The following is a 15,087-nucleotide window of genomic DNA, read 5'->3' on the forward strand; positions in this document are numbered from 1 at the left end:
GTGCCGCATTCTACAGCTCAGTTCATATTGGTGGCATCTGGGTGCCCATGGTAGTGTTTGAGACCGGTCGCTTTAGATTGTTGTCCTTAACACGTCATTCCGGATGAGTAACACGAACGATTTGACATATTCAATTCATCCTTTCTATATTACCTCCATCAACAGATTAACAACATGGCAGGATAAAAGTCGTAAATGCAGAGTTGAACAAACGCCCTGAACTTATGGACTTAGTTAAGTAAAGCACATCGTCTGGGACCCGCCCGTCGGTTTGCCGCCGAACGCTGCTGATTGTGACGTCATCGATTCCCTCTTTGACAATTCTATCAAAATTAGATTTTTTGATTTCTCTCACACCTGTGAACATACATAGAACACATAATGTGAAGATTTCGGAAGTATGAACAGAATATGTTGGGAGAAAAGTGTGTTAGAAGTTCCAGGCTTATGCCCATTATATTATGATGCAACAAAATTATTTGAAAGTAAGTTAAACACAGATGAGAAAAGGATATGAAAAAAGCAGATGATATTTCAATAATTTATTTGCGAGATTTTAAAAGGTGAAAGTTAATTTTTGTCAGGTAACCCTTCTCGTTCTTCTGAAATAATGAGCTATGTCGCAGGACGAACTTGCTGAGGTGAGAATGCAATACAGGTAAACAAGGTTCTGACTGAATATTCGCAAAAACGTAAAGAGTGAGGATTCATACCTTTTTATCTTTATTCCCAGTGAGGATTCTTACTTCTTCTCTTTACAGATAAACCTCAGAATATGCAGGTGAAAACAAAGGGCTCTTTCACACTCGGACAATCATTCACTATATTGTGTGAAACAAAGAGCAACCCCCCCTCCACAATCTCGTGGTACAAGGACGAGAAATTGATGAGTTCCTGGGATTGTCCGAAGGAGAACAATGCTTGTTCTCATGAACTGAATCCCTTGCAGTGGGACGATGCTGGAGATTATTCCTGCAAAGCCACAAACACCATTGGGTCCCAGTACAGTTCAAAGTTCACACTTAACAGTAAGTACAACATTATAATCATGGAATGGGTCATACGAGAACCGATATTTACTCATTTAATTTTTATTTCCATGATGTGTGATGATGCTTCTCTGTGATATTTGGGTCTCCTCACAGACCACATTCTCATCAGTTTCACATGTCACCAGACTTTGCAGTATGATGGCTATAGTTTCCATTTTAAGGTTTTGAGGTGAGAGATTCTAACCCTGGGATGTGTTCCATTTGTAAGCTGATTTATTTTGCTTTCCATACCAGTAGTTCCATATCAACTGCTTTGCAAGCAAGCCTTCGCCCGCCGCCGAACAAGTGTAGAAAGCAATTTATAGAGAGGTGCTTTGTTATGTTTGCCAAAATGGCCACCGTAGTCGGATTCAAAAGGATACTACAACCAATGAAATGTTCAGAGGCATACCTTGTTATGGAAACTCATAATGTAATTGAAACGAGCATTTCATACTTCTGTTGTTACTTCTACCTTTCATCCTCATTATTTAAGATCTTGCAATAAGTTCTGAGGCACTGCGGTCATAGAATCGATTCCAACCCTGTCAAGTCATACTAAAATAACTAGGACACTCGGTGAAATACGCGCACCTCTGCCACGTAATTCCTGATCCATGAGAACATTTCGGGCCCAGTACATTTTGGAATATCATGCCATATATCGTTTTTGCACCCTGTCCCTCTCCCAATGGTGAAGAATCACTTTTAAAATTCTAGTCGTCAGATCCGTATCCGGATCTTCACTAAAATCTAATCAGTTAGTCCTTGTCACACACTGAACCTGTCCACAAAATTTCATCCAGATCCGTCCACAACTTTTTGAGAGATCCTGCACACAAACAAACAGACAGACACACAAACAGACAGGAAGGGTGAAAACATAACCTCCTTCACCTTTGGTGGTGGAGGTGAAAATATGAAACTGGACCGGCACTCGGATGGGCGCACACCTCTGCCAGGCTAAACAGTTTACATTTTTTTTGTTTCTCCTCATAGGCCGCATCTGGATCCGGACCTGAACCATAATTCAATCGGTTTGTTCTTGTCACATACCAAATTATGCATCAAGTTCTGTCATAATCCATCCACAACTTTTCGAAATATCATGGTGGAGTGTATTTCGTTTTGTCCCAATCTCTCAATATGATACTTTTGAAATGATGTATGAAGGCTAAATGAGGCCTTTGCGCATGCACAATGTACGTGTTTACACTGATTTGGTTTGACTCAGAGAACTTCCGAACATGCCATTGCGAGCGTGAGATTTGTAATTCAGATAGTCTTGCCAACATAATTTTCAGCATTTCGATGATAAAGTATCAATTTCAAATGGCGAACTATAATTGTTCTGTTCCTGAAGGTAAATCTGGCTCACGAAAATATATAGGATATACGAGAAATATCCATGGATCGATGTATAATCAGCCTGGTGGAGGTATGCTCTCCACTGAGTGCCCTTCAGTTTATTAATAAACACAAAGTCCAACCTGCAGGTGACCTTGTGTCAGGTCTGGCAAGAATTCCATGTTTTTATCCCACGGGATTTCTCACTTTGCAGTAATTAATGTTTTAATTTCTCTGTTCAGTTGTTTAAAACTTTAATGGATTTGTAAACCTACTTCTACCAGATCATTTATTCTGATATGCCTGGTGTTGGCTTGATAGTTGGGTTGGTAGACTTGACATCCTTGGGTCCTGAGTTCAAATCCCATTTGGTCATTGAATTAATACCAGGTGGTGTTGACTCAGCCTGTTATCCTTCAGAAGCCGAAAAAATGAGTACCAGCATGCTGGGATGATTGAATGAGTACCGGCATGCTGGGATGATTGAATGAGTACCGGCATGCTGGGATGATTGAATGAGTACCGGCATGCTGGGATGATTGAGCCATTTGAGTATCCTGTGTCAGAGTGGTGACGTGTCCAGGATTGTGCCAAATAGCCCAGGAGACTGCTTCGGCAGCACCAACGGTCAATGGTAAAAATACTCTCCACCAAGTGGAGAGTGTGGTTCCAATGGAATGGAATGGAATTTATTCTGAGAAAGAAAACGTATAACAGTGGAGAGCATGTCGTGAATTGAAACTCAATGTTAAATCTTATAGTTTTACCATCCCTGGCAAAGTTTAAGTGTATTCAAGAGATGAGAAGCACCCACTCCCTATGGAGGCTTCCAGGGGGGGGGTTATGATATTTATCCTTATTCAAAACACCTCACTGCACTTGAAAACGCGGGGACAGAAACACTGGTCCTGTTCAGGGTGGAGACTTGTTGTAATACCCTCCCCCACCAGAAGACGATTGCTCCAGATACATATTTACAGAGAGAATTTGTGTCTGAATGACCACCAGCAAAGATAAAACACACCGATTCGAGTTATACTGATCCCATGTCGCAGTCTGGATGGAATTGGCCCAGAACTGTAGGAGTAGCATGACAACAAACAAACAAACAAACACACACAAACACCGGTCTTTGAATTACAGTATGGATACCTGATATTACCTGTACCTGATATTACCTGTACCTGATATTACCTGTACCTGATATTACCTGTACCTGATATTACCTGTACCTGATATTACCTGTACGCTGTACCTGGTATGAACGTACCTCTTACCCTTTGTTTCTATCTTTGCCATGTTCTCTCTTCCCACAGTTTATGACGTCACATATGGGAAGCAGGTTTACGGATTTACTGGAGGAACAGTCCTGTTACCGTGTACACTGTGGTACAAGCCAAGACGGGTCGGATCGGTGTCCGGAGAGTGGTTCATGAAAAAGTCCATCATGGTACAATGTCCGACGTGATGTTTCTATTTCCTCTCTGAGTTCAACAAATCGTTTCACATTTCAAAGAACCAGAATGAATACCAACTGTTCTTTAACAATCACAAACCTGATGAAAACCGGCACTGGGACTTATTACTTCAAGTTAAAGGAACCGAGACAACAATCATGGGAATCTGGAATACGAGTGGAAGTTTATGGTGAGTACATGGATAAGTTAATGGTGAGTACATGGATAAGTTAATGGTGAGTACATGGATAAGGTAATGGTGAGTACATGGATAAGGTAATGGTGAGTACATGGATAAGGTAATGGTAAGTACATGGATAAGTTAATGGTGAGTACATGGATAAGTTAATGGTGAGTACACGGATAAGTTAATGGTGAGTACACGGATAAGTTAATGGTGAGTACACGGATAAGTTAATGGTGAGTACACGGATAAGTTAATGGTGAGTACACGGATAAGTTAATGGTGAGAACATGGATAAGTTAATGGTGAATTCACGGATAAGTTAATGGTGAGTACATGGATAAGTTAATGGTGAGTACATGGATAAGTTAATGGTAAGTACACGGATAAGTTAATGGTGAGTACATGGATAAGTTAATGGTAAGTACACGGATAAGTTAATGGTGAGTACATGGATAAGTTAATGGTGAGTACATGGATAAGTTAATGGTGAGTACACGGATAAGTTAATGGTGAGAACATGGATAAGTTAATGGTGAATTCACGGATAAGTTAATGGTGAGTACATGGATAAGTTAATGGTGAGTACACGGATAAGTTAATGGTGAGAACATGGATAAGTTAATGGTGAATTCACGGATAAGTTAATGGTGAGTACATGGATAAGTTAATGGTAAGTACACGGATAAGTTAATGGTGAGTACACGGATAAGTTAATGGTGAGTACATGGATAAGTTAATGGTGAGTACATGGATAAGTTAATGGTAAGTACACGGATAAGTTAATGGTGAGTACATGGATAAGTTAATGGTGAGTACATGGATAAGTTAATGGTGAGTACACGGATAAGTTAATGGTGAGTACATGGATAAGTTAATGGTGAGTACATGGATAAGTTAATGGTGAGTACACGGATAAGTTAATGGTGAGTACATGGATAAGTTAATGGTGAGTACATGGATAAGTTAATGGTGAATTACACGGATAAGTTAATGGTGAGTACACGGATAAGTTAATGGTGAGTACACGGATAAGTTAATGGTGAGAACATGGATAAGTTAATGGTGAATTCACGGATAAGTTAATGGTGAGTACACGGATAAGTTAATGGTGAGTACATGGATAAGTTAATGGTAAGTACACGGATAAGTTAATGGTGAGTACATGGATAAGTTAATGGTGAGTACATGGATAAGTTAATGGTGAGTATTACGGATAAGTTAATGGTGAGTACATGGATAAGTTAATGGTGAGTACACGGATAAGTTAATGGTGAGTACATGGATAAGTTAATGGTGAGTACACGGATAAGTTAATGGTGAGTACACGGATAAGTTAATGGTGAGTACATGGATAAGTTAATGGTGAGTACACGGATAAGTTAATGGTGAGTACATGGATAAGTTAATGGTGAGTACATGGATAAGTTAATGGTGAGTACATGGATAAAGTTAATGGTGAGTACGAATAAGTTAATGGTGAGTACACGGATAAGTTAATGGTGAGTACATGGATAAGTTAATGGTGAGTACATGGATAAGTTAATGGTGAATTCACGGATAAGTTAATGGTGAGTACATGGATAAGTTAATGGTGAGTACATGGATAAGTTAATGGTGAGTACATGGATAAGTTAATGGTGAGTACATGGATAAGTTAATGGTGAGTACAGGGATAAGTTAATGGTGAGTACATGGATAAGTTAATGGTGAGTACATGGATAAGTTAATGGTGAGTACACGGATAAGTTAATGGTGAGTACATGGATAAGTTAATGGTGAGTACACGGATAAGTTAATGGTGAGTACACGGATAAGTTAATGGTGAGAACATGGATAAGTTAATGGTGAGTACACGGATAAGTTAATGGTGAGTGCACGGATAAGTTAATGGTGAGTACACGGATAAGTTAATGGTGAGAACATGGATAAGTTAATGGTGAGTATTCGGATAAGTTAATGGTGAGTACATGGATAAGTTAATGGTGAGTACATGGATAAGTTAATGGTGAGTACATGGATAAGTTAATGGTGAGTACATGAATAAGTTAATGGTGAGTACATGGATAAGTTAATGGTAAGTACACGGATAAGTTAATGGTGAGTACATGGATAAGTTAATGGTGAGTACATGGATAAGTTAATGGTGAGTACACGAATAAGTTAATGGTGAGTACATGGATAAGTTAATGGTGAGTACATGGATAAGTTAATGGTGAGTACATGGATAAGTTAATGGTGAGTACATGGATAAGTTAATGGTGAGTACATGGATAAGTTAATGGTGAGTACATGGATAAGTTAATGGTGAGTACATGGATAAGTTAATGGTGAGTACATGAATAAGTTAATGGTGAGTACATGGATAAGTTAATGGTAAGTACACGGATAAGTTAATGGTGAGTACATGGATAAGTTAATGGTGAGTACAGGGATAAGTTAATGGTGAGTACATGGATAAGTTAATGGTGAGTACATGGATAAGTTAATGGTAAGTACACGGATAAGTTAATGGTGAGTACATGGATAAGTTAATGGTGAGTACACGGATAAGTTAATGGTGAGTACACGGATAAAGTTAATGGTGAGTACATGGATAAGTTAATGGTGAGTACATGGATAAGTTAATGGTGAGTACATGGATAAGTTAATGGTGAGTACATGGATAAGTTAATGGTAAGTACACGGATAAGTTAATGGTGAGTACATGGATAAGTTAATGGTGAGTACACGGATAAGTTAATGGTGAGTACACGGATAAGTTAATGGTGAGAACATGGATAAGTTAATGGTGAGTACAGGGATAAGTTAATGGTGAGTACATGGATAAGTTAATGGTGAGTACATGGATAAGTTAATGGTGAGTACATGGATAAGTTAATGGTGAGTACATGGATAAGTTAATGGTGAGTACATGGATAAGTTAATGGTGAGTACATGGATAAGTTAATGGTGAGTACATGGATAAGTTAATGGTGAGTACATGGATAAGTTAATGGTGAGTACACGGATAAGTTAATGGTGAGTACACGGATAAGTTAATGGTGAGAACATGGATAAGTTAATGGTGAGATTCACGGATAAGTTAATGGTGAGTACACGGATAAGTTAATGGTGAGAACATGGATAAGTTAACGGTGAATTCACGGATAAGTTAATGGTAGTACATGGATAAGTTAATGGTGAGTACAAGGATAAGTTAATGGTGAGTACATGGATAAGTTAATGGTGAGTACATGGATAAGTTAATGGTGAGTACATGGATAAGTTAATGGTGAGTACACGAATAAATTAATGGTGAGTACATGCATAAGTTAATGGTGAGTACAGGGATAAGTTAATGGTGAGTACAGGGATAAATTAATGGTGAGTACACGGATAAGTTAATGGGTGAGTACACGGTATAAGTTAATGGTGAGTACACGGATAAGTTAATGGTGAGTACATGGATAAGTTAATGGTGAAGTACACGGATAAGTTAATGGTGAGTACACGGATAAGTTAATGGTGAGTACATGGATAAGTTAATGGTGAGTACATGGATAAGTTAATGGTGAGTACACGAATAAGTTAATGGTGAGTACATGGATAAGTTAATGGTGAGTACACGGATAAGTTAATGGGTGAAACCACGGATAAGTTAACCCTGGTGCTACAGATAAGTTACTTGGTGAGTACCCCGGATAAGTTAATGTGTACACGGATAAGTTAATGAGGATTATCACATAAGTTAATGGTGAATACACGGATAAGTTAATGGTGAGTACACGGATAAGTTAATGGTGAGTACATGGATAAGTTAATGGTGAGTACAGGGATAAGTTAATGGTGAGTACGTATAAGTTAATGGTGAGTACATGGATAAGTTAATGGTGAGTTCACGGATAAGTTAATGGTGAGTTCACGGATAAAGTTAATGGTGAGTTTAAACGTATAAATACAACATGGAATCGTCCCAGTTTGTTCCCTTAACAATCGTTAAGATCCGGCCTGGGCTAACAGGATGGTGTTGAGTACCAGGTACACTCACATGGTCACTTCCTAAGCTGTCCCACTGGGTTCGATTCCCGTCCCAGTTGCAAACCAAACAGTCATCCACGGTGTTTCACAGGCAAGGGTTTTAATGTGTCTACCATCCCTCCGATGGAGTTAAACTGGCGTCCCACTTGTCACCCTAGTCGATGGACGTTAACGACCTCACACTTTGTCGTCTCCGAGTACCAAATCGTGACACCATTATAATTTCCTGCTATAACTACTGCTGGGAATGAAATGGCAAACCACGTAGTGTAACCCTTGCTCAGAAAGCTACTTGAGTCGGCCCGATGTTCTGTGACAGAGTTTGAGATTATCACAAAGTTGAACTAGAAAAGATCAAGAGAAAAGAAAAAGACCAGGACTTGTTTTGTGGAGTGTTTGTGTAGTTTGTGTGGTGTTTGTGTGCTGGTGTGTTCCATAATTAATAAGACATAACTAGAACTGCTGGCAGTGATGACTGTTTTCCAAGTCGTCCCACTTTGTCGTCCCTGGTTCCAAGTCGTCCCACTTTGTCGTCCCTGGTACCAAATCGTCCCACTTTGTCGTCCCTGGTACCAAATCGTCCCACTTTGTCGTCCCTGGTACCAAGTCGTCCCACTTTGTCGTCCCTAGTACCAAGTCGTCCCACTTTGTCGTCCCTGGTACCAAATCGTCCCACTTTGTCGTCCCTGGTACCAAGTCGTCCCACTTTGTCATCCCTGGTACCAAATCGTCCCACTTTGTCGTCCCTGGTACCAAGTCGTCCCTGGTACCAAATCGTCCCACTTTGTCATCCCTGGTACCAAATCGTCCCACTTTGTCGTCCCTGGTACCAAGTCGTCCCACTTTGTCGTCCCTGGTACCAAGTCGTCCCACTTTGTCGTCCTGGTAAGTCGTCCCACTTTGTACTGGTACCAAATCGTCCACTTTGTCGTCCCTGGTTCCAAGTCGTCCCACTTTGTGTATGGTCATAGTGCCAAATCGTCCCACTTTGTCGTCCTGGTACCAAAACCCTTGTATAAGTCATTTGATGCAAACCTCGCTTTGATCAGACACTTGACCCTGACCATGACGTTTCAATTCAGAATTGAACTCGAATGGGACAAAAATAAATTTAATTCAAATCAAATGGAAGACCAAATCGGTACGGTACTGTATTGGAGTCATCAGAAGGAACCCGAACAAACAAAAAGAAAGATGAAGTCATCAGGAGGAACCTGGATAGGATTCGTTTCAGCTGCTACTCCACATTCAAACCCATCCAGGCAGTCAAGTGAGACTTATTCCAAAAAAATTAAATAAAAAATATAACCCAGACGAAAAATTTAATAATTCTTGCTGCCAGACCATGTGTCTGATAAGGTTGAAATTTAAAACCTTTATTCCATAAACACGAGATCATAAGTCGGAAGTCTCCCGTCCATCAGTGAAGCGGTTGAAGATAAATACTTTTCTTTCAAAAGATTTTCATTCAATCCAATATGTCTGCCAGACCAAGTGACCCATCAATTATCCGTGAACACCCTGGTTTCCCAAAGGCTTCGGAAAAGTGTGTGAAGTTTCCTCGATCTCTCCCACCGTGAACGATGACGTCATCATTTTTTCTGTTGACTAATTTATCCCTCAATGACCCTGATAAATTTTCATGCTGATCGGATGTGGCATTCTACATATGCAATTATGACATCATAACAGGCACCTGTGAAAACATTTTAAAAATCACATTCCCCATGTGGAGTGCTTGCCTTGTGCCAAGTTTAAATTTTTTCTTTGGTGCAGTTTCAGATGGAGGTCCAAGTTTTCCTTTTTACCAACATGGCTGCCACACCATGTGACCTATGATGTCATAATTATCATTAAAACATTCCACATGAGTTGTCGCTCCCATGGTGAAAACTTTGCGTCGATGCAACAAGCGGTTGCAGAGAAAAAAAAAAGAGGATATTTATTTCATGTCACTGAATTCAACAAGCCATTTATTTCTGAGGTCAACATGGACTAAAAGGTCAACAACTTAGGTGGTATTTCAAAAATTCTCAATTTCATCCGATTAACATGAAATTTGAACAGGATATATATTTCCCTTCACGGAATTCAACCAACCAATTGTTTTTATGGTCAGCATTGACCAACAGGTCAACATAGGCCAAAGGTCAACAACCAGGGTGGTATTTCTAAAATCCTCAATCTTCATCCGATTGACTTGAAATTTGAAGAGGATATATATTTCAGTTCACTGAATTCAACCACCAATTATTTCTGTGGTCAACATCGGCCAAAAGGACAACATAGGCCAACTTTTTAAAATTGACAATTTTCATCCGATTGACTTGAAATTTGAAGAGGATTTGCATATTTGGTCACTGAATTCAACCACCAATTATTTTTTGAGGTCAAATTTGTTTCATGGATTTTGCAAGTATCGTGCTCTGCATGACGTCTTCTTCTTGTTTGTCTGTTTGTTTGTGTATTTGTGTGCAGGATATCTCAAAAAGTTTTAGGACGGATCCGGATTAAATTTTGTGGACAGGTTCATTGTGTGATACGGGACGAACTGATTAGATTTTGGTGACGATCCGGATCAGCTACTCGAATTTTTAAATGATTCTTCACCATTGAGAGATCGGGCGAAAAACTATATATAGCAGGATATCTTAAAAGTTTGGACGGATTCGGAGGAAACTGAGTGGACAGGTTCGGTGTGTGCACGGACGATTTGTTTCGATTTTGGTGAAGATCCGAATCCGGATCCGGATACGAGAATTATTTAATTTGTGAAGTGATTCTTCACCGTTGCGACCTCGGGCCAAAAATGATATGAAGCACGATTTTTCAAAAATGTATTTTGCCCGATATGTTCTTGTGGATCAGGCATTATGTAACAGGTATGCGCCGACTGAGTGCTCTTCTTGTTGTATCTCTGACAGTTCCACCGTTCCCAAACCGTAAAAGTAGGCCAACACCACACACGACACATTCCCTTTCAATTTCAATATTTTTCTGTCTATCATTACTCTCTCCACCCTCCTCCATGCATTCACACCCATCTGAATCCACCTCCGCACCTCTGCCTCGGACTTACCATCCCTGGTCACTGTTCTTCCCAGATATTCAAACTTATTTCCCTGCCTGATCTCCTTCCCCTCTAACCTGGAATTCATTTGTTTTCTCTGCTTTGCAACCCACATCATCTCAGTATTCTCCATAGTCATTTTCACCCATGTTTCTCAAATGCTTCCTTCCACTCCCCCCAGTGCTTCTTGCATCTACCACCCACTCTCTACCACCACAGCCAGATTGTCTGGATACAGCATCCACCCCAAACTCCCCCATCAAGTTCCCTTCCTGCTTACAAGCTCCATCACCATGACAAACATGAATCGGCTGAGACGACTTCCCTGCCCCCTCGGCAGGAGATGAACCCCTCGGAGCGTACCATTGTGTGTGTGTATGTGTAGTATGTGTGTATATGTGTAGTATGTGTATATACGTGTGTGTCGTATGTGTATATGTGTAGTATGTGTATATACGTGTGTAGTATGTGTATGTGTAGTATGTGTAGTATGTGTGCAGTATGTATATATACGTGTGTGTAGTATGTGTATATGTGTGTGAATGTGTAGTATGTATATGTGTGTGTAGTATGTGTGTATGTGTGTAGTATATGTGTGTGTATGTGTAGTAGTAGTATGTGTGTGCAGTATGTATATATGTGTGTTGTGTGTATGTGTAGTATGTGTGTGTATGTGTGTATGTGTGTATGTGTGTGTAGTATGTGTGTATTGTGTGTATGTGTAGTATATGTGTATGTGTGTAGTATGTGTGTGTATGTGTATCTACGTGTGTATGTGTAGTATGTGTATTAGTATGTGTGTATATGTGTGTGTATGTGTAGTATATGTGTAGTACATGTGTGTATGTGTGTATGTGTGTAGTATGTGTGTATATTTGTAGTATGTGTATACGTGTGTGTAGTATGTGTATATATGTGTGTATGTGTATGTGTAGTATGTGTATATACGTATGTGTATGTGTGTTTTGTGTGTATGTGTGTAGTATATGTGTATATGTGTATATATGTGTGTATATGTGTGTATGTGTCGTATGTGTGTAGTATATGTGTGTATGTGTGTTTGTGTGTATGTGTGTATGTGTATATGTGTAGTATGTGTGTAGTCTATGTGTGTATGTGTGTAGTATATGTGTATATGTGTCTCTGTGTTTTTGTGTGTGGTATATGTGTGTATGTGTAGTATGTGTATATGTGTGTTTGTGTTTATGTTATATGTGTGTATGTGTAGTATGTGTAGTGTATGTTTGTAGTATGTGTGTATATGTGTATATGTGTAGTATGTGGGTATATGTGTATTATGTGTGTATGTGTGTAGTATGTGTGTATATGTGTATATGTGTAGTGTGTGTGTAGTATGTGTGTAGTATGTATATATACGTGTGTGTAGTATGTGTATATGTGTGTATGTGTGTATGTGTATGTATGTGTATGTGTGTATATGTGTAGTATATGTGTGTATGTGTGTAGTATGTAGTATGTGTGTAGTGTGTGTGTATGTGTATATGTGTATATATGTGTGTATGTGTGTAGTCTATGTGTATATGTATATATGTGTGTATATGTGTGTATGTGTATGTGTGCAGTATGTGTGTATGTTTTTATGTTATATGTGTAGTATGTGTGTAGTCTATGTGTATATGTGTGTAGTGTGTGTGTATATGTGTGTAACATGTGTGTATGTGTATGTGTAGCGTGTGTGTATGTGTGTAGTATGTGTGTATGTGTATATTTGTGTATGTGTGTAATATGTGTATATGTGTGTAGTATGTGTGTATGTGTATGTGTGTGTGTTTGTGTTGTGTATGTGTGTAGTTATATGTGTATGTGTGTGTGTGTGTGTGTTTATGTTATATGTGTGTATGTGCAGCATGTTATATGTGGATGTGTGTATGTTGTATGTGTATATGTTATATGTGTATATGTTATTTGTGTGTATGTGCATCATGTTGTATGTGTATATGTGCAGCATGTTATATGTGTATGTGCAGCACATTGTATGTGTGTATGTGCAGCACGTTGTATGTGTGTATGTACAGCACATTGTATGCTACACGTACATATTTGTGTGTACGCCTGGATATGTGTGTATATGTGCAAGCAATCGTGCATGCTATACTGCTAATTGTGTAGAGTAACCGTAATTGCTTGATTAGTGGTATCCCAAAGGACAATTGTTGCTGGCTGGACGATCACAGGCAGGGACGGATGCAACCTGCCGAGATCGAGCTCCTTTTATATTATAGGTTGTGCTGATTATTTTATGTTTGAGATATTATTTCACAGATACTAGCAGATACCTACCTGTGACAGATATGGGAGACAGGACAGTGGGGCAGATAACCTCAAATATGGAATGTCATGTGCATTTTATGACGAAAGCATGAAATTTTCAGCAGTGTTTGTTTATACCATAAAGTTTATTTTCAGACGTGGAACCACTTCAGATTTGACTTCTGAGCCCAATGATAGGTCATTGACCTTGTACGATGAAAAATCTTCATTTTTGGCATTATCGCAGGAAAAACCTCAATATACACCACTTTTTAAAAGCTATTTTACCTGTTGCTGCACATACCTCTTACTTAGACTCCACATATATCCTATATGTTACATTTTATATGGAAACAATGACACCTTGGATTGAAAATGAATAAATTTTATGGGAGAGTGGCACAGGTTCTTGGATCCAGCCTGCCAACCACTTTGTGTACACCAATGTACCTGAAGCTGACGCCAGAAATGTGGATAGCTCTCCTCTAGAAAGAGCTATCCACATTTCTTCCGGCTTTATCTTCAGGAATGCAGCCACAGCCAATACCAAGACATCAGTGTCGACCGTGCATATGGTCACTTTTGTGCTCCCTTTCTGCACAGCATCTGACACAAGCAGATGCAGCGACGTGTCTACTTCCTCATGAGAGGATGGGGCGAGGTTGGTCAAGTGAGACTGGCCTGTTGAGCAGAGCACCACTCTTCCATGAGTTGCATAGATTTCCTTGTCATTCTCTGTTGGCAAATGTGTGACTTGTTCAGAGAGGAAACTGAACAGCTCAGTTTTGTTCTCATCAACGCGTAGGAAATCTTTCCAGTTCTTTGGTGTCACAGTGGTGGGAACCACTCGTCTCCTGACACCTTTGCCCCTCTTCTGTCGGGTTGTGCCTTTCAGGCTGTCTGGCAGATACACATCCCAGATGACGTCAATGCGCCTCGTTTTCGCCAGTTGAGTTGATACGTAGGGCACAAAGACACCATCTGTATTGTCCTGGAAGGTCTTTGATGTACCAGGACTCAACATCTGCACTATGGCAGCACCATCAAGGAACACTGCATCGACCACAGGGATAGCTGGTGAGTCAGTCTCATCAGACTCTATGCAGCACAGGAGATCGGCCTTGTTGGTGCAACTTCGCAGTTTGCCTCTGTCTGACAAGGATGGTGGTGCTGCCTGGTTTTCATGGGTGAAGAATTGATCCAGATCCCCATCACGTGTTTGGCAAGACACATCCAGTCGGGAGAAGAGATTGCAATCACTCTTCAGTGCTGCAAGTTGCATCTTTTGCTTTGACTGCATCTTCACTGGTGGACGACTGAAGAGTGGCAGCTTGTTCTTGGGAAGTGTGTCTGTGATTGGCTTTGTCGGCTGGTCGAGCCGCTTATCCACGAAGCTCTTGTACTGATCTTCTCCCAAGGACTCCACCTTTCTCACAGTTTCTGCCCCAGATGCATCCATGATATCCTTGGTGTCAAGCACCAGAAGATCTTGGCTCTCCTCTAGAAATGGGTTGCCCATCTCATCCAGCACTGCTGTAAATGACCTCACATCTTTCAGGAAGGCTGCTTGCACGCCAAGATGCTGCTCATGGTGATGGTTTCTAGTATCGTCAACGCTCCTCTGTGCTTCCAAAGAATTGAGGCCCTCAAATTCTTCGGTCATTCTGGCCATTTCTCGACCCGCCACCATCTAGCGTCCAATCTGTC

The 15,087-nt window shown here is 40.1% G+C and overlaps 1 protein-coding gene across 1 annotated transcript in view; it reads left to right on the forward strand.

Moving 5' to 3' along the window:
• The window catches only part of LOC147026823 (uncharacterized), a 273,043-nt gene that overhangs the window by 144,955 nt on the left and 113,001 nt on the right, over window positions 1–15,087 (forward strand). Inside the window, 3 exon segments of the mRNA XM_085882634.1 lie at window positions 762–1,028; window positions 3,695–3,813; window positions 3,815–4,025. Of these exon segments, the coding sequence (XP_085738760.1) occupies window positions 762–1,028; window positions 3,695–3,813; window positions 3,815–4,025 (597 nt within the window).

This window comes from Eptatretus burgeri, chromosome 5, assembly GCF_056783735.1.
Source record: "Eptatretus burgeri isolate ZD-2024b chromosome 5, Ebu_testis_v1, whole genome shotgun sequence".
Classification (NCBI taxonomy): Eukaryota; Metazoa; Chordata; class Myxini; order Myxiniformes; family Myxinidae; genus Eptatretus; species Eptatretus burgeri.